This window comes from Setaria viridis, chromosome 5 (genome assembly GCF_005286985.2).
Source record: "Setaria viridis chromosome 5, Setaria_viridis_v4.0, whole genome shotgun sequence".
NCBI classification, from domain to species: domain Eukaryota; kingdom Viridiplantae; phylum Streptophyta; class Magnoliopsida; order Poales; family Poaceae; genus Setaria; species Setaria viridis.
Window position 1 is genome coordinate 43,642,834 of NC_048267.2, and position 19,360 is coordinate 43,662,193.

A 19,360-nucleotide genomic window follows, 5' to 3' on the forward strand; every position below is an offset into this window, starting at 1 on the left:
AAAAAGAAGATTTCCCATCACATCAAACTTGCGGTACATGCATGGAATACTAAATGTAGACGAAATCAAAAACTAATTGCACAGTTTTGTTGTACTTTGCGAGACGAATCTTTTGAGCCTAATTAGTCAATATTTGGACAATAATTCACAAATACAAACGAAACGCTACAGTGTCGCATTTATGGTAAAATGCCAATTTTGCAACTCCCAACTTGGGAAGTAAACAAGGCCATAGATTGACAGATGGGCTGCCCGGTACAAGTCTTGCACTGCTCGATTTGGCCCGACTCGAATAGACCTTGCACTATTAGGTTCGATGGTTTTTTCATGCCGGATTAAGCTGATACTGCGTGCTAAACTGTTGATTCAGATCCGGCACGATGGTTTTTTTATCGTGCTAATGCTCGGCACTAGCAGCGGCGGTCCCCGGCAGTGGTGGAGGCGTCACGAGAAAGAGTGAGGGAGGGCCGCCGGCTGCTAGGTGTTGGGGGAGGGGAGGGGGTAAAGAGTTAGGGTTTTCCCGCGTGTGTGTGTTGCTAGCAGGCTGTCGGGCTGCATTGGGCCGGCCCACAAATCATACCGGGCTCTCGTGTTGGCCCAGCGTGCCGAGGAGGCGGCCCAGGCCTGGCCTGACACATCGTGCCGGCCTGTCCGGGCACTATTCGTCTCATGTTGGGTCGTGCTAGTGCTGGACCTCGGGCCGCCCGGTGGGCCTAGCCCATCTGACCATCTATAGTTGGGTAGCTTTACCTCGCGAGTTGTGAGTTGTGACAGAGACCATGACTCGTGGGGCCTGTAACATTTTTATGTAACATTTTATTAATAAATAGGTATTACTATTTTTCAAAAATGAATTTAATGCACCATTTTTATGGCACACTTGCATATTTTTTAGTCTAATTGTAGGCTAAAATGTGAAATTGACGAGAAAAATATTTTATATAAAGACAAATGAACGGAGAATGTCGCTTAGATTTCTTCCGTTCTTATAATAGAGTTTTGTCCTAATTTACGGGCTTTCCTGTCATTGCGGAGTTCCAAACATGGCTTTTTATGAAAACCTTGAAAACGCAACATAAGTTGAAAACTTTATCTTGGTGCATTGCATATCGATCCACCACCTAATGCCTCACCTCGCTACTGCCATGAATCACTTGCCGCCCCACGCAATGTCTCATCTCCGGATCTCCCTTCTACAGACCTAATAGACCAGCCAAATAGATCCACTCAAATTAAATATCAAGTTTTAATTGGAAATAGGGTAAGTCTAAGCCTACCTGATACGCAAGGGGTGGATCGGAGTTGAAGGTCAAAGAGCCCACCAAATTGTCAGCTTTTACAAAGCCTCATGTCAAATATCTTTTTTTTTAACGAACCGAGTAGAAGAAATATCTACTCAACGATCATATAGAGTTGCAAATTCAAGCCTCAATCGAGCTAGGTTGAGTTTGTTAGGCGAGGCTACCCAACATGATTAAGTCCAAAACGAATCATAAGGCGGTGTGCAATAATGGAGAAGGAAGAGAGATATAAGAGGGGCATGAAAAATGCATGGGATGGAGAAGCATGCGAACAGTTATAGTGATGTAGGGGAATAGGAGTAACATTGGAACAATGGAGATCGATCTATCCCTTAGATTTTGGTTTGGACATCAGTTCGTCACTCAACAAAAGAAACTAGCTCTTGTATTCTATATGAATGCATCGATGTTTTGTTTTTTTTTCATTCTTCTGTGATTTCACATTTCACCAATGAAAAATATTTTCTTCTTATTTGCGCAGCCTTTCTGTGATTGCCCCACATGCCTGCTTCGTTGTTGCAGGGAAAGAATGTGACGGGTCACCAGTGATGGGTATCACATTAGTAGCCCATATAAACATAATATTTATGTACAGATCATTTTTCATAAAGATTTATTTATTATGATAGTTAAACTTTGAAATATCGCTATGTGACATACTAAACAAATCAAAGGTGTGTTTGGCTTGAGAGGTGGACTCATTCCAGGGACGGAGCCAAGGGGGGGCGTGCAAGGGCCTGACCCCCCCTAATGCTGCCGTAAGCCCCTAACACACCATAGGAAACCTCCTTAATTGTTTCACTAAACACAGGAATTAGTCCCTCAAGTAAGGCACCATTAGCCCAAAGCAAATATCAACCCACCGGCTCATAAGGTCATACCAAGTTAGATTGACCCGTGGGGATTGCAGTACCTCAATAGAGCATTATAGATGCATGAAAAGGACTCCCTTTGCAGTTCTTTATTTTTTCAACCATTAGATGATGTATCTTAAAGATCTATTGTCCCTTCCTCTCAATTCTTTTGGACACTGACCACGAAGAAAAAGGAAACAATTGATTCAAGACTACTGAGAAAAGCATATAATTGGCATGTAGTTTTCTTCTATTTTTTTCATGTTTTGTATTTCATTATATTTTTAAGATAAACTGACCTAAATACAATTTTCTTTGTGTCACCAAACCCATCTCGATGCTTTGTTATCCAAGACATCATTTTTACCGGTGTTTGATCGGTGATAAAAATTAATAGCGGTCCATATATATTTACGTTATTACTAGTACATAGCAAAATGTACGAGGTTCCATGATCCGTTTCTAGAATATACTTTTATTGTCAGTGTTATATTAGAGTTCTTATAAAAATTTCGTATGAGATTGTTTTCTACTCGGCGCCGCGGTCAAATCCTAGCTACGCCCCTGACTCGTTCATCATCTTATCACTCCACGTGCTTTTGTTGGGCTTGTATGAGCTGATCCCCTTACAAAACCAACACTTAGAGGTGCTCCTAGGGTGTTTGGCTGAATTTTTTGATGGAGTTGCTGGAGTTTAGGAGTGGAACCGTACATATGCATACAAGGGATGGAGTTTATCCTGCTAAAATTCATACGATGATGAAACTGATGTGCAACGTTACGCATCCAAACCGCTGGCACCTCTGATCATGAAGCTGTTGCTAATAAAATAGCAACAGTCAATTATTCAATGGCGGAGCTTATGGTGCAAAGGAGTACTCCCTCTGTCCTGAAAAGGATGCAACTATGGTATGCGTGCCAGTTAAAGTGCTTCACGTTTGACCAGGTTTGTAGTAAATACTATTCACATTTATGGTTCCAAATTAATTTATTATGAAAATACATTTCGTAATTAATCTAATGATGTTTATTTGATATTATATATATTTATACTTTTTCATCTATAATAGGTCAAACTTGACACAGTAAATCATGATACTGTTCCAGAATTGCATTCTTTTGGGGACGGAGGGAGTATAAGGTAAAGGAGCATGCTTTCATCATCGATCGAAAGAGAAGACCAGGTTAAGAAACAGGCCGCAATGCTCACGTCACCAACATCCCACCCAATCAGGGCAACTGTCGCTGGGCTGTCGACCGTTGTCTCATCAGCGAGCTCCACCTGCAGGCTAGTGTATGACATCCTTGCCGTCTCGCGGCAAATCACAGCCCCTCGGAATGACCGAACAATACAAGACGCCGCCCGTCCCCGGCCGGCCGCCACATCAGTTGACGCGCTCTCGCCACCGCCCGCCTCTCCATCTCCGCAACAAACCCCCCCGATACTACTTGCATCCAAAACCTTCGCAGAAACATCTGGAAACAGCACAGCAAAGCTAAGCAAGAGAGCGAGAGCACGTACGTTCGCGTGCGAGAGTAGTTCTCTGGACACGTACGCGCGCGAGCAGCAGCTGCCATGGAGGTGGACGGGACGCCGGACCTGACGGACTTCATGAACGACTGGTTCTTCGGCACGGTCGGCGCGCGGCACAGCGGCGGCGGCGGCGGCGGCGGCGGCGGGTACGATCTGACCGGCGACAGCGGCAAGAGGCCAGCATCGCCAGCGGGGAAGAATAAGCAGGGGAAGAGCGGCGGCGGCGGCAGCGGCAGCGCGAGCAAGCAGACGCAGGATTGGCTGGAGGAGGCGAAGAGGATGGTCGGGGCCGGATCGCCGGGGCGGATGGGCCTCGGCTCGCCGTCCAGGCAGGTGCCCAGGTTCGCCGGCGGGTCCGGGACGGAGCCCTCGCCGGCGCTCGACCGCCGGGACCCCATGTCGCGGTCCGCGAGAAGGTAAATCAGATCACTTCGCCCGTGCACCGATGCGCCGCGCACACATATGCCATGCGCGCAGCGCGCTCGCGTAGTTTCACGGACTCCTGAAGTCTTATTCCTACGAATATGTTGGCTTGATTCACTGATGCCTGGAGTTCCCGTGCAAAACATCGTTGGCTCACGGTCACGGCTCACCTCGCCCGCTGAATTAGAAGCTTCGCAGACGCGGTCACGCGGAATTCCCTGAAGTCGATGTGTTAAACCAAAACTTATGCTGTCAAATTGCACTATTTTTTCAAAGAAAAACGGATAGCTATCTTTTTCAACATATGCACCATAATTTGTTGTTCATGCCAAGTACTACCCTCTGTTCTGCTCTATCTTCTGTGCCACAGTTTGTAATTTTTAGGCATAAAATTATCAAATTTCTTTTGTCACCTCTAATTGTTTCTTTTTTTTTAAAAAAAAGAAGTGATTCATTTTTTTTGTGAGAATTTTAGTAGGCCCTCATCTTTAACAGGCCGAAAAGCCTATCCAACAGCCCAACAGGCAAAGCACCTCGGTTGTGGCCCAACTGTGATCTCACCTCACTCTGGTTACAAAGTTTGCTGCCCATGGCGCCCGCGGCAACGCCCGCCAAGAAGGCAAGAACTAATCTTCCTCCGGCTTGCGCGCGTGCAGGCACTGGCAGCCGGGCGGCATCGGCGACGAGATCCTGCAGCGCGCGTCCATCTCGTCCCCTCCGCGCTCCGACCCCTTCGCCTCCTCCGCGCCCCCCTCCCCGTCCCCCTCCCTGCCCCCAAACCCGCAGTCGTCTCGCCGCAAGTCCCGCTTCCGCGACGCCCCCACCCCCGACTCCCCACACCACCGCACCACCTCCACATCCACCTCGCCCACCTCCGCCGCGCACTCACGCCACCGCCGCCACGCGTCCGCATCCTCCGCCCCCGCTTTCGCCGCCGAAGTGTTCGACGACGGTGTCGCCCGCCTCAACTCCTTCCTCCGCCGCCAGCGCGCCGTGGTCGCCGATCTAGCGGCAGGGGACCGCCCCCGGTCGAGGTCCACCAAGCTCGTGCTCTCCGACGCCTCCAAAAGTAAGATTCTTCTGGACTTTTGGTCCCATGGGGAAATCTGGCTCCCATGTTTGAAATTTGAACTGAATCTGAGCAGTGTGGTCAGTTACTGGACTTTTCGTTCTGAACTTGGGTAGGTGTGAGCTCGATTGTGGCGGCGATATGCTACGCGTGGATGCTGTCGAGCAAGGGGGATGGCCAGGCAGCGGTGCCGGTGGTGAACATGCGCCGGAGCAGGATGCCGAGGTGCAGGCAAGCGGCTTGGCTCCTCTACCACGTCGGAGTCGACTCCTCGGCACTGCTCTTTGCTGACGAGGTACGTCATGTGATCGTAATGCGTGTACACAGTGCTTTGAGACATGAATGGTGATGGCTGGCGTACGGTGTGGTGGTGGTGGAGTTAGTTTCAGACAAATTCAACAACTGTCTAGGTCCCTGAGTTATTGGGCTTTTATTCGAGGCAGAGGCGACAGGGGTGGGGTATAATGCCAATGGTATATACAGCAACACATTTTGGTCGTGTCATGTGGGTGTCCTCAATTTTGATTGGCACCATGTGGTTGTCCTTTGAGTGACCTTGACCGATAGGCTTTCAGAATTTCCGCATTTGTGCCTGTAGCATAATACGTTTATATGCACATACGAAGGGGAATGCATTGAGCTACAAGTGGGGGATGGAGGAATTTAAAGTTGATACGTTTAATGTATGCATAAGCTATCAGGAACAGTTAAACAGTTTGCAGGAGTGCCGCAGCACCAACAGTTCGCTCTTATCTATTTGCTTGTTAACTTCCAACTGCCTTTTCTGTTCTGTGGGCATGCAAGATGCAACATGAATCCTTTTTGCAGTTTGAAAGAAATAATAAAGCTATAAACATATATATCCCGTGGTAACCATCATGTATATGATTCTGACTTTGGGAATCATTAGGTTGATATGGATGGATTAATAATGGACCAGAGAATTAGCTTGCTTGTGGTGGGGCAAGATGTTCTGAAATCAAAAGCTGAGGTAATAATGTGTAATTTTCAAGTGTCTGCAGAGGTTAATGTATATGATTTTACCATTTATAATTTATTTCATAAGCATGCTTGATTTTGTCTCCTAGGTGGGCTCAGTTTGCACAATCCTGACCAATACCTATTGTGAAGATGCTTATAGCATACTTCAGAGCTTGGACATAAAGAAACTTCTGGTTAGTGCATTTTCTACATGTAGTATCCTGTGAAAATTACTGGCATCTCCTGATTACATGTTTTTGAGGGAACTCTCCTGATTTTACTTTACGGGTTTCCCGTCAGCTTGCAGGTATCCTCCTAGATACGAGCAACCTTTCCAAAAAGTGCTCAAAAAGAGATTCAGAGGCTGTTCAACTGCTTTTGTTCGGTACATCTGAGCATATGAGGCACGAATTGTTTCAGCAATGTAATATACTTATCTTACTTATACATTGATATATGCGTACAAAATCAAAAAATCGAACAATCAGAGAGTAATAACTGTTGTTAACCTGTACCTTGCACTTTAATAGTGATGCTTGATCACAATGATCACTCTTTTGTTGAGTACCTGAAGAACGCCTACGTAAGTTCAACCACAGATGGTGAGTTTCATCCATTATATGTAAACTGTACATTTATCATCATATTGTATTCTCACCTTGAAAACAAATCTGCAATTTGTGTCCATTCTTTTTAAATTGACCCAGCAGTCACATTACAGCTGATGCTTTTCAGAACAAATACGCTTATCAGTAACTCATCTACCATCTCATAGAACTTTAATAACTCAACTGAAATTTCCAAATAACTCATTTAGTATTGGATTGCTAAATTATGTTTGTTTCAAGTGCCCTGCTCATCTTTTTTGTTTTTACCATGATGTCTGATACGATTTTATGCTTTTCTTTACTAGGTAATGATGAAAGTCCTCCAGAGCAAAAACGTTCTACTTCAGCATCAGGATCATCCCAAGACACTAAGAAGTCAAATTCAAGTAATATTTTTGCGCCTCCATTATGATTTGAATATTTGATAAGCAGATTGCTTGTATATAGAAACTGCACAGCATTTGCTTGGTTAACCTTGATGAAATGTAGAAACAAGAATTAATTGCATCCAGAAATTGGCTCTGTCTAGAGACTCTAGAGTTCCTTTTGATTGATTTTTTTAATTTTTTTTACAATCTCATATCAATTTTAAGCTCTGAACACCATGCTAATTGATCTTTCTGTATCTGCCTTGCTAATTCAATTTTGATGTGATATAGTTCCTCTAATTTTTGGTTATGGTTATTTCCATCACAGTTAACCAAAGGACAACTCGTGGAAGTGGCGTAAAGGCTGCAGATGAGGCTCCTCGTGGGAAAAACAACTTTTTCTTGGCGAAATGGTTTGGTTTTGGCCGAAAATAACCTTTTATCATTTATATTAGTTTGATCAGTCATTTAACTGATATGCCATGAATTTGAGAAGTATCTTTGTTCCAAGAAAGTTCCGTGTGAGAACTTCTCTCCCCATGTTGTATTTTGTGATAACCATATTGCATTCTTTGTAACTATTTGAACTGCTCATTTGATCAGATAATTTACTTTCCCATGTTTACATAATTTGGGCTCTGTTGTGGAAGCACTCTGCAGGAAGTGAGCCTAGCTCAACTGACTGGGGTGAGGTGTGGTTGTGCATCCCAAGTTTTTCCAGGCACTTAGGTTCTAAGTCCTTTTCAATTGGGTGCCTATTTCCTTAATGAAAAACCCATCTAGTCTCTCCTAGGTTGGGTCTTTGTAGAATAATTTCTATGTTCTATTTTAAGCTCGGACGCTTTCGAATAGGTGGTTTTTGAGATTTTGCTCTTCTTAAACAATAATATAGTTATCAACATTGGGGGGAAAATAAGCATCAGGAAACCATTTTTTCTTGAATCTACTTGAATCACCCATTCAGCCTGTGTTTTTTCTCCTGAACACTATATGAAATACATTAATGGGAATCAATGCATGGTAAGCCCTAAACTATTTCAGTTTGTAACTTTGTATAATGAATCCCTGGAGTTTAGTTTGTTGGACTGAGCCTCACTTGTGAAATCTAAGCAATGAAGCATATTAAGTAGGATCCAGTTTATCCATATATACATCTTTGGTTTGGTTTTGTTCAATCCTGATCCTTCTTTTTAACTATACATCTATAGGATTTACATTAATTTCAGCAGATGAGGATCAGTAAATAAACTGAGCACCTTGATTGTTTCTGCGATTTCTTTTATCTATATACCAAATGTTCTATTAAAAAAACTGGCCCAGCGTGTCTGGAATCTTATATGGCAATTTTGAATACCAAATTTACAGGGTCCAGATCAAATGAGATCATTTTAGGGGCAGAAATAAAATAGCTCATTATTTCAAACCCAATTGTAAAGTATTTTTTATTTTTTGATTCCTTGAATAGTTGCCTTTTGATAATAGGTTACATGATCTGAATGGTAGACATTATATATCAGCATTTAGGATTTTTTGCTCCTTCTGCCGTCCTCGTTTTTGAATGGAGCAAAAAAATAAATTAGGAGGATAAAATAAACGAGCTAAAGAATATAAGAGAGAATAAGCAGAGTACTGCATTGGAGAGGGACCAGCTCTTAGCTGGACTTTCCCAGGATAATTCAGCATGAATGCATGATTGGGAAAGGCCATGGCATTGCGAATCCTGCCTGTAATGTTTCTCTATCAGGACCAGCCTGTTTCTAATCCCCAGGACTATCCTGTGTGCCCCTCCAGTCCAATCCTCCATGTGCACAGCACACTCCCACGGGAAGGAATGAGAAAGAAGATGGCCGCAATCATTTCCATACACTTTCACCTCCCAATCCATCAGTATTACATGATATGAATTATTGGTTCATAACATGGTAAGAGATGTCCACTGTAATGTAGTAACAAGTGTAGGATCCTAGTTCACTCACTCAACCTTCCATGCGTACAGAAAGAGGCAGAAATCAGAGCACTCGTCAGTGTGGAAGTCAGCAGAGGTCGACGGCAGCTCGGGCTTGAAGATGAACAGTGCGTTCCTCATCCCTGTGCCGAAGAGCCAGTCGTGCGCGTCCCAGTACACCTGCACCTTGAGCTGGTCGATGGAGATGCACTCGTTGCCCCTGAACTTCCACTGCAGGTGCCTGACGAGGACGTTCACGGAGCCGTCGATCTTGATCACCATGTCGACGTCGACGCCGCCGTTGAGGTTGCCGCTGCTGCACTCGATGCTGATGTCGTGCAGCTTGCCCTTCTCGTGGAACCTGGCCTTGGTGAGGAACCGCTTCTTGCTGAAGACGTGCTCCTTCTTGCACACGAGGACTGCGTCCTGGAGCGATGGCCGCGACCCGGTGCGCCGGAACGCCTCCTTCTTGAGGTTGCCGAGGAGGAGGACGACCTCCTCGCCCGAGACCACCGCGACGTAGTAGTCCGACAGCGGCTCGGGCTCATCGGAGTACCGCGCGCTCCTGAGGTCCCAGACGACGTCGATCGCCTTGCCGTCGACCTGGAACTGCTTGGCGCCGTACTTGCGCCAGAAGTGCCACGGCTGCATCTCCACCTTGCAGGCGCTGCTGCAGCTCTTGGAGGCTGCGCCACCGCCGCCGCCGCCGCCGGCCTCTCCCCACTCCCTGCCGGTCTTGTCCTTGCCGGCGCCCGCCGACCCTTCGATCGACACGGACAGGCCGTGGGTGAGCAGGTTCCTGCACCATGTCACCGTCACCAGGCGGTCGTGGCCGGCGATCCCGGCGCGGTAGACCAGCGTCACCGCGCTCTGCCCCGACCTGGTTGCCGCCGCGGGCGCCGGGACGTCCGGGAGCTTCTCGCCGGCCGAGAAGCACGACGGGACCGAGAACAAATCCTGCATCATGTAGATGCTGGCCTTTTTGGATCGGAACACGATCCTATATATATGATCTGATCGAGGAATATGTGTACCCTGAGATCGACAGGGTGACTGACCGCTGACGACGAAGAAGGCGGCGGGCTAGCTATTGCTATACATAGGCGACTGGAAGTGCCATGAAAGCCATGCAAAGATGTGGAGTTGGGCGAGGGGATGAGGCGACCATGAGTTAGCTAACCGAGCTGGAAAGGGGGGAGGCCAAGAAAGTGAGCTGTACATGAAAGCGAGAGGAGGAAGAAGCCCCCGGCCTCGTGGGGTGTTTAAAACCGGAGGAACCTTCTCCGCTTGCGTGGAATTAATGCTCCATCTTTCAGGGACCAGCCCTTGGTTTCCCTGCAGGCCGTCGTACTCCCACCAGTATTCTAATATCTACTGCCAGCCTTCACCACGAGCAGCCGGCAAAGCCCAAGGCTCCATGAGCTATCAGGCAGCATTGGAGCTGGATCCCTTTTGGGGGGCCTTCAGGTCTCGGCAGCGGCGAGCAGGGCCATGTGGGTGGCAGCATGTTAAAGATCGCAAGGCATGTGGAGATGATGGGATCGAGCCACAGGAGATTTCTCGGATTCAGGGGGAGGATAGCTGTATCGTGCGTTCCCAACGATGTGAAGGCAGGCGAATGTAGGAGGACCAGGCAGCTAACTTGGACACTGACGAGTCTACGGATGAAATGTACACTGCAACTACTTGTAGAATCTGGCTATTTTGTTGGGGAGGAAAGGCGATGCCGGGTCCTTGTTATTGTTAGTTGTTCAGACAAAAGACTGGTCAATGCATCAGCTGATGGATTTAGGATGCGTGCTGGTGTTTAGACTGGCAAAGGCATCTTGCTCTACCTGCACGTATAACATAGAGAGAAGAGGCTGCGGCTGGCGTTCCTGCTCTCATGGTCCGTGGATAAACCTTTAGACTTCGTCTGTCGCCATCGTCGTCGTCACAGGCTAGCCATCAGGGAGTATCTGATTGGTCAGTGTGGCAGGAGGAGGTAGCCCTGGATGAGAGAGAACCCTCTTGCCTCGTTGCGCAAGGCTTCTGGGGATGCTGATGGGCGCAGTGATGAAGGCGACGTGTGAGTTTGAGAGCTTCAATGTGGAATTGATCAGAGAGAGCATTTGGTGGCGAGTGACGGCGGATTCAACGTTCCTCCTGGATCTCTCTTCCGTGTTGGACTGGACCAGTAGTGGCCAGGGCCAATGCATGTTTGTTTATCCATTCTCGGAACAGAAGAGGATAAAAGTTCAGTTTGTGTTGAAGTGAGAAAAGAATCGTTCAAGAGCTGTTCAGTCAAGTGGTTGGTACTTGCTAGTAGTAGAGATTAGAGTCGCTGAGTTGCTGACCAAATCATAATAGTCATTTCCTCCTGCTCTTTGTTGATGACCGTACTGAAGTGAATATTAGTGTACTGTCCTCAGTCATGTTCAATCAATCTCCTTGCACACTTAAATTACTCAGAACGTTATTACTGCAAAAAGTTCTGAAATCACATCTTGAAAGCAATGTATGTTTGCAACTTTGCAAACAGGACTGCACACTGACTAGTCTCAACATTCAACATCACATGCTATCAAGAATCAAGACATGGGGATGGGACACACAGCACATCGGTTTGCTTTTGCTCCTACTGCCACCGACTCCCCAATCGGCCAATCCCCCATGCGCATCAGCTCTCTAGGGCGCCGGCCTACTAGTTGTTGGATCGAGCTCTACGATACATAGCCGATCTGCGCCCTTTCCTGGCTACGGCATCCCGCATTAACCGAGCACGACCGGCCGCCCGGCCGAACCTGGATCGCAGTCTGTGAGAGTGGAGGTCGCCAGCGCGCGCTCACGAGCCCTGTCCGATCGAGCTCTCCCCCAGGTTAGGCGGAAGCTCACCGGGCCACGTAACCAAACCAGTGAACACAAGTAGAGAACTGACTTTCCATACATAAGCCTTTGTTCCGGTTGATTTTAAACTTGGACTAAAGTGTTTTTAGTCCCGAATTAAGAATCCACCACCAATAGCTACCAACGGGGAGCTCTTTAGTCCCGGTTGATAATATCAACCGAGACTAAAGAGCGCCCTTTAGTCCCGGCCCCTTTAGTCTCGGTTGTAACAGCTAGTGAGACGAGAAGTATTTTTATCCCGGTTGAAAACACTAACCGGGACTAAAGGCCCCCCTAGTTCCGGTTGGAATTACCAACTGAGACTAAATTCCTGAGGAGATCCAGGACCTTCACATGAACACATTCAACGGGTCGATACCAGCTGCTTTTGGTAACCAGTCTCGGGTCTAGCACCTTGATGCAAGCTAGCTCACTGGATCAATATTCCCGGGAATAACAACCTTGGTGAACCAGTCGACACTTGATCTCTCATCAAACAATTTGGTGGGGCCAATATCTAGGGAGATTGATCAACTAGAAAATAAGGAATTGCTAATTTAGAGATAGAATAGTCTTAGTGGAAGCATTCCAGAAAAGAATGATAACCTGAAGTAGCTAAATAAAAGTTCTTCAACTCCCTGGATGCAAGTTCCCAGGCACCATCCCTTGGTTAATTGGTGGTCTCAAAAGTTTGAAGGAAATTGATTTACCAGAGAACAACTTCAACTCTTAGTTATACACTCACCCCGTAGTAAGAGGGGTAGTTATGAACCCTGTGGACCACCCTCATGGGGGCGAGTAGATAGTCAAAGTGTCAGCTGCTTGTACCAGTCATTTATGTGTCGTAATTGTACTCAATTGTCCAAGAAGGCTGCACGAGACACCAAAACATATCAATGATGTTTTCCATGTACTACCACTCTTCTAGATTTGATTGCTGTCTCCACATTTCTTCGCCAAAAGGCTTGAATTCTTCCCATCGTACACTACATTCGATGCTTTAAGTTCAACTGGAAATGAAGAAGTATACCTCATGATGGGTTGACCTGCTTGTCGACTACAAGAGAGACAAGCTCACTCGAGAGATCTTTCATGTAGATGAGCTAGGCAAAGAAGGTTCTCAACGATAGAGAGGGTTGTTGCTTGAATTCGTATTGGCGTGGAGGAGCCCAAGGAGAGAACCGTTCCCCCTTTCCTTTTGGGAGTACCACTTACCGATCGGGAGTGGTCAAGGGAGGATCACCTTGTGAAGAAGAAGCACAAGGGTCGCCCACAAAGCGATAAACAGAAGGAGGATGGGCATGCACAACGAATTTCAATTAGAAAAGAAGGTGCAGTTAGTTACTTGAATTGCTTTCGCATAGCAGCAAATGAAAATCTGAGTTAAAATAGGAATAGATAAGTTCCCGAGGTCATTGAAATGGGTGAAGTTCCATTTACTATGGATTTTTTCCATTTTCCTCTTGAAGCACACAAGCAGGAGCCTTTCACTAAAGAGAGCAAAATAGTTCTGTAAGTGGTAGATCAAAGCCTGAAGTAAAGTGCCTGGTTGTCTTAGTATTCTAAGTAAAGCATTTCATTCTCCAAGCTTTTAGGATATCTCTTCGTTAGCCTTTTGAATTCAGCTATCAGTGTGAAGAAGAGCATCTGTCTTTCTTTTAAGGATTTAGTGTGTGTGCTTGTTCTTAAGGCAACGAGCAAATCACCCAATCATATCAGGTTGGATCCAATTGGTGTGATTTTTGTCTGTATTGATCACTTACCTACGCTATAAGAAGAAGGGTGTCATGGAAGAGTTTAGTGTCCAAAGCCACACCTTCTTTGCCCCATAGGAACAGAGGTCAGGAGTTGTCGGCAGGACGCTGCATTCAATCTGACTGATGGCTCAAGATAAGTTGGAGATGTACTTTAGATAGATAATTTTTGTATTTCGCTATTTTGAATACCAAAACTCAAGCAGTGATAATTTGCTAATCCAAGTCTTATCAATAATACCAACACGCCGTCTGATCCAAGATTAGCAACCTCTCTTTATCTCATAGAGAGAACCTCACGGACGCATTCAGGGCTCTGCAGTTGAAGCATTCCTACCATCCATATATAGGGAATCCCACACCGTTGGCTTGTCAATCCGAGATCGCCCAGGATCGGCTGGAAGGTCGAAGAAGCCAGTCTTCAGCGCTTCCTTGGCAGGCGGATAGTAGATCAGAGAGGCAGGCTAGTTGAATATGGAGTTGTTTTCGTTATCTTGTTACTTTTTTATGGCTATAAGTCTTTCTATCTTGGATTTGTAATGTTTGGCCATTAAATTTGAATTGCCTTCTCTTTCCGTCTTGGATGTGAATTCTTTTACTTATCCTAAAATTAGCAGAGTTGTTGATATGGTCTTTCTTGGCTTTGGCTTTTGAAGTGCAAGTTGAAAAGAGTGCTCCATATCCATATATGTGCTTGGAGGGAAGGTCACATCTTTAATTGTATTCTTTTTTAGGTCATCCTCTTCGGCCTGTGTTAGTAGTGCTAGTTTTGAGTTTCTTTTTAGTACCTTCCCTACTTAGGAGTTCTATAGAAAGGCTTAGAGGATCCTATAGCGTCAGTTTATGTTGGAATTGCTTTGCTCTTTTCTTTACAGCTTAAGCAAATAAGCTTGAAAGAATGTGCTTTTATTTGAGTTGAAATGAAAGAAGAAATCTTTTATCTAGACAGAGTATGTGTATTATTCGGTCCATGCTTGCCCTTCTAGGCCCTTTAGATCTAAATCTATCTTACTATCGATAAGGGTTTTGGGAGGAGCAGAGCAAGTTGCGTTTACAGCCAACAGTTCTTATGGGGGTAACTCCCTCTAGTATTCCCATAATCTCCTTTCCTCCAATATGTCACTAGTATTCAAGTATGCGGCTCGTATTAGTATGCCAGGCGTTCGAGAGACAAGAATTCTTTTCATAGCCTTCCCTTCAATATGCCATCTTGTCTTACGACACTCTATCCTTCCAAGCGAGCCTGTGCTCGGGGAGCACTCCTTCTATCATTCATAAAATATGCTTATCTCTCCTTGGTCATAAAGCTTCGCTTTGCTTTCATTTACCGAAAATTCCATTGGAGAGCCGGGAGGCGCAGTCTTGTACAAGCAACTTCCATCGATCTGCTTTCGAAAAGTAGCAAAGTGGTGTCAGGTTGGAAGTCTGCGGGCCAATCTATTCTAGCGCCTCATTCTTTACATCCTTGCATTACTCTCTTCCTTTCCTCCTTGCCCTAATTTGACTTGGCTTAAACAAAAATGGCTGGACTTTCCAATGATGGCACTGGCTCGGCTTGAAACTCGCCTTAGGGTCCCATAAGAGGGAATTCTGGAGTGATCACCGCATTTTGGCCTTATTTCTTCCTTAATCGAGACACGTGGAAACAAGATGTACCATCAATCCCACGGGCTATTTCCATCTATAAGCTAAAGTTCCAATCTTATCTAGAATTTCAATTGGACATAGTACGACTTAGTTTGTGCTGTCTTTTTGACACTATGATTTTGTTTACGAGGTTGAAGTTTTAGATAGACCCTTTCACCCACCATAAGAAATTCTCGCTCCAATTTCCCTTGATTTGTTTAACCTGGCTCGATCTCTACTATTTATGGTTCACCGTTGGTAGAAAGTCTAGTACCATTCATTGTTCTCTCCCATCCTTCCAATCAACTTCATACACTCAAATGAGGCTCTAGGCATAGTAGGTTGTAAAGCAGTTGCTTTATAGAGATAGAATGACTCTACCATAAACGTGAATGAGAGTAAAGAAAGAAGGTTATTTAGCCGGGAGTGGGATCAAGCTTTTAAAAGTACCTTACGCAAGCCTATTTAAAAACATATCCTATTTTTTTACTTGTTTCTTAGGTAAGCAAGCCTGGTGCAAGAAAAAAGACCAAGAAAGTGGTTGTTTCTTAGGAAAGCAAGCCTGGTGCAAGAAAAAAAGACCAAGAAAATGGGGATCTCGTGTAATAATTTAGATAGATATTTTCTGCTGACATTGTTTGAAAGCTAGCCTGACACCTCTATATCTATATACCTCGGGAACAGAGCCCAAAATAAGCTCTTTGGGACCCTTCCCACTTCACTTTTCTTATCTTTTCTGTAAGACGAAGTCTATCTATCACGTTGACAAAGTTCTTTTCATGACATGAACAATCTATGATATTTGGTTCTTTTTGAACATCGACCCGGTGTAGAAGTAGAAAACGGAAGTGCGCTCCTGCACACGTAGGCTTGAAAGCAGTAGTTTTCTGGACAGCGAATGGAAGAAATGGAGATGTGCGACTATCCAACCTATCTTGATGAACCAGAAGTGATAAGGGCCTGGCAAGAATCTTCTCTATAAGAGACCTTAAGAATGCCGCATTGAAATCAAAGTAAGTAAGACTCACGTTCTTTCTTGAGCTACAGCACATTCAACCTTTTCGATCTATGTGGGAAAGGACAAGAGAGTAGGTAGGTCTTCAGTGAAAACAAAGATGATCTACTATAAGGAAAAGGAAAGAAAAAGGAAGGCCCAAAAGCCATCCCAAAGCCCAAGACAACTCGTTAATCGAAGATTCACTATGGAGCTCGGAGGAGATTCCTCACCCAGCTTGCCTAAGTGGACCGGTCAAAGTATGAACAAAGCAAATGATGGTATAGCAAAGTCTCTTTGTTGCTTTCATCAGGTAGATAAAGTAGTAAGCTGATACTGAAGCCTCTTCCTCCAGCTTTTGAAGAGGTAAGTCCTAAACCAAGTTGAAGCACTACTTCTTTCTATCAAAGAAAAAGACTGACATTGCCCGCAGGTCAAATGGCACAAAAGATGGTGCAAACACCAGCAGGGACTCCTCTTATGGCCTCCAGACACGGGTGAAGCCGGTTGGCTCACCAAACAAGAGGCCCACTGTTAAATCATTGGTAACCATACCTAACGGTCGGTCATCTAAGCTATCGGCCAAGGCAAGTGAGAGTTGTTCAAGAGTTGAGGGCATATCTTTAGCTCGACCTGCATCCGCTTCGAAATGTGAGTGGAGCTTTAAACAAAGAAGAAGAGCTACGAGTGGAACAGGTTCTTCTATTTCTTGTTGGCCTCCAGCTCCTTCTGTCTCTCTATCCTCTTCTCTACCTTTTTTATTAGTATGCGTAGCATGCCCCCTGTTCGTATCTTCATAGGGCAACCTTCTCTTACAAACAATCCCTTCATCGCTAACGCCGGTAATGCCCCATCCCTTTAATACAATACTGCCTTCGAGGAATTTTTCTCGCATCCCTATAGTGATAAGAGCGGCATTCTCTAACAGCTTTGAAGCCGAGGCAGCCATCCTCTTGCCAATCCTAAACAAAAGAAAAAAAAAAGACCAAAAATAAGGTTTTTTTAGTACCTCTGACGAACTGAACCAATATCATCCTTGCCCGTCCCCCTCTTCTGTCAACCATTGAAAGAGCATAGCCCAAGAATGAACCATATCGACAGACTAAATGCCTCCCTGGAGCCTTTATCTTCCCCCTCTCTCTTTCCACCTTATCTCCTCCTCTCCAATCCCTTATCTTCTCTCCTCTTCCAGGCCGAGCGGCGCGCGGGGGGCACGAGCGGGTAGTCGGGCGGAGCAGTGCCGGTGGGCGCGGGCGGAGAGGGCGGAGCGGGCATTTTTTTTTTAACTTTTTAGTCCCGGTTAGGAATACCAACCGGAACTAAAGGGGGGTCTTTAGTTCCGGGTGAATGACTCGGGACTGAAGGACCCCCTTTTGTCTCGAAAATTTAAATCCAGTTGGATTTTAGGATCTATGATTGTATCCAATCGGGACCAAACGTGTGTTTTCCACCAGTGGAAGAACCACCGCGCACACACACGGGGGCACGTGCCCATGTCTGCGCGCCATGAATGGCCGGTGCCGGTACAAGAGGGAGAAGCTCTCCGTTCATGTGCCACGCGCGCAGCCGCGGTGCCATGCCAGGCCAGCCCAGCCCTGCCAGCGCCTGACCAGGAAGGGTCAAGGGTCTGTGGATGTCGGATCAGGAGTATCTACGCAGAGAGGGGCACGAGTCTCTGGCGCCATACTTGCGAGTATGAGTGGCACATACCGGCGTGCCGTGTGGATCGGGTTCGCTTGCTCCGGCAGGTTTTGCTGATCCTGGAAAAGGGAGGAAGTGATTTAGGTCCTCAAAGGAAACTCTCTGGTAAGTGAGTACTGAGCCTGCCTCGCACCAGACAACAAGGCTGCCGTCAGTTAGGCCTAGCGCATGCAAGACCGATTTGTTTGGTTGTTTGCTTTATTCCAGCTAGGCTGTAGGGAGCATATGATTGGTTGCATGGATGTCAGGCCGCAGCAAGCTATTTTGATCACTCTCCTGCACGGCTTGTTGCGCCCGCGTGAGTCAGGCTGCGGAGACGCGAGAAAAAAAAAGTCAGGGAGGATTTTGCACGGCGCAAGCTAGGCCCAAAGGATGCTTCAAGCAACCAATAACATAGACGCTGCATCTCGGCAGCCTGCCTGGCTGGGCTAGACGCAGCGATCCAATACGCCCGAGGTGACCAGGCCTTGTGGCTGAAAAAAAAACAACTCGAGCAGGAAATCGAGGGAACGGCCGAAAGTGTTGTCAACGACGTGGGCCCGATGTGCACTCAGTTGGGCGGAACCAGCAGAGCTGCTCTCTCCTTTCCTTGCTTGCAGGCTGCAAAGGAGCCCGTGCCGTGCGCGCCCATGGGCTCCAGCATATCTGGGCTCAAGCTCGCGTGATGCCACCGCTCCGTTTTTTTCCTACTCTCATTTTCAAGGTGGATGAAGTCCACGTGAAAAAATGTTAGTCGGTTGAGTTATAGCTCCGCAATTTAGTTATTTTTTGAACATAAAAGTTAGTTATTCAGAGAACTTATTTTAAACAAGTTTTCTTAGAGCGGATGAACAATAGAAGAATTATCCCGAGAAGTTGTCCTTACAAAATATCTAGAGATGTTAAGCGTAAAGTTTACGTGAATAAGTTATAATTTCCTAAAAGTGGAAAGTTGCGAAAATGAAATTTTTTGAAAAAAAGTGTCATGGAGTTGTGAGGGATCGAGCACAACCCTCGTGACATGCGTCCACATTCCCTAATGTTTAATGCTTGTAGACATCATCACGATAATATAAGATAATATAAGCATTAAGCGAGGAGGAAGCAAGAGCTGTTGAGGTGAGGTGGTTTGTACTTCCTGCAAGTCAAACCCAGCGCAGCGCTGCCAGCGCCTGACCAGGGATGGTCAAGGATTTGTGGATGATGTTGGGTCAGGCGTATCTACGCAGAGCGAGCCACGGGCCATCGGTGCCATACGCCCGTACCTGCGAGCACGGGTGGCACATACCGGTGTGCCATGTGGATTGGGTGCGCTAGCTTCGGCCGGTTTTAGAGTTCTGTGAACCCTAAACCATAAT

General features: G+C 46.1%; 2 protein-coding genes across 2 annotated transcripts; one reads left to right on the plus strand and one right to left on the minus strand.

Annotated features, from left to right (window-relative positions):
• The first annotated feature begins 3,239 nt into the window (after positions 1–3,239).
• On the plus strand, positions 3,240–7,790 carry LOC117856571 (uncharacterized). Its single transcript, XM_072293877.1, has 9 exons — positions 3,240–4,105; positions 4,769–5,181; positions 5,298–5,476; positions 6,092–6,172; positions 6,270–6,356; positions 6,463–6,586; positions 6,693–6,764; positions 7,076–7,156; positions 7,467–7,790. The coding sequence occupies exons 1-9, from the start codon at positions 3,732–3,734 to the stop codon at positions 7,571–7,573; spliced, it is 1,518 nt and encodes a 505-aa protein (XP_072149978.1). The 5' UTR covers positions 3,240–3,731; the 3' UTR covers positions 7,574–7,790.
• Positions 7,791–8,970: 1,180 nt separating this feature from the next.
• On the minus strand, positions 8,971–10,605 carry LOC117854805 (uncharacterized). The gene has a single exon (XM_034737058.2). The coding sequence runs from the start codon at positions 10,047–10,049 to the stop codon at positions 9,111–9,113; it is 939 nt and encodes a 312-aa protein (XP_034592949.1). The 5' UTR covers positions 10,050–10,605; the 3' UTR covers positions 8,971–9,110.
• Positions 10,606–19,360: the final 8,755 nt, after the last annotated feature.

Coding starts and splice junctions, on each gene's coding strand:
- LOC117854805 (XM_034737058.2), bottom strand. CDS start 10,049: ATGATGCAGGATTTGTTCTCGGTCCCGTCGTGCTTCTCGGCCGGCGAG.
- LOC117856571 (XM_072293877.1), top strand. CDS start 3,732: ATGGAGGTGGACGGGACGCCGGACCTGACGGACTTCATGAACGACTGG. Junction 6,173..6,269: donor TTCTGAAATCAAAAGCTGAG/GTAATAATGTGT, acceptor TTTGTCTCCTAG/GTGGGCTCAGTTTGCACAAT. Junction 6,765..7,075: donor CGTAAGTTCAACCACAGATG/GTGAGTTTCATC, acceptor TTTCTTTACTAG/GTAATGATGAAAGTCCTCCA.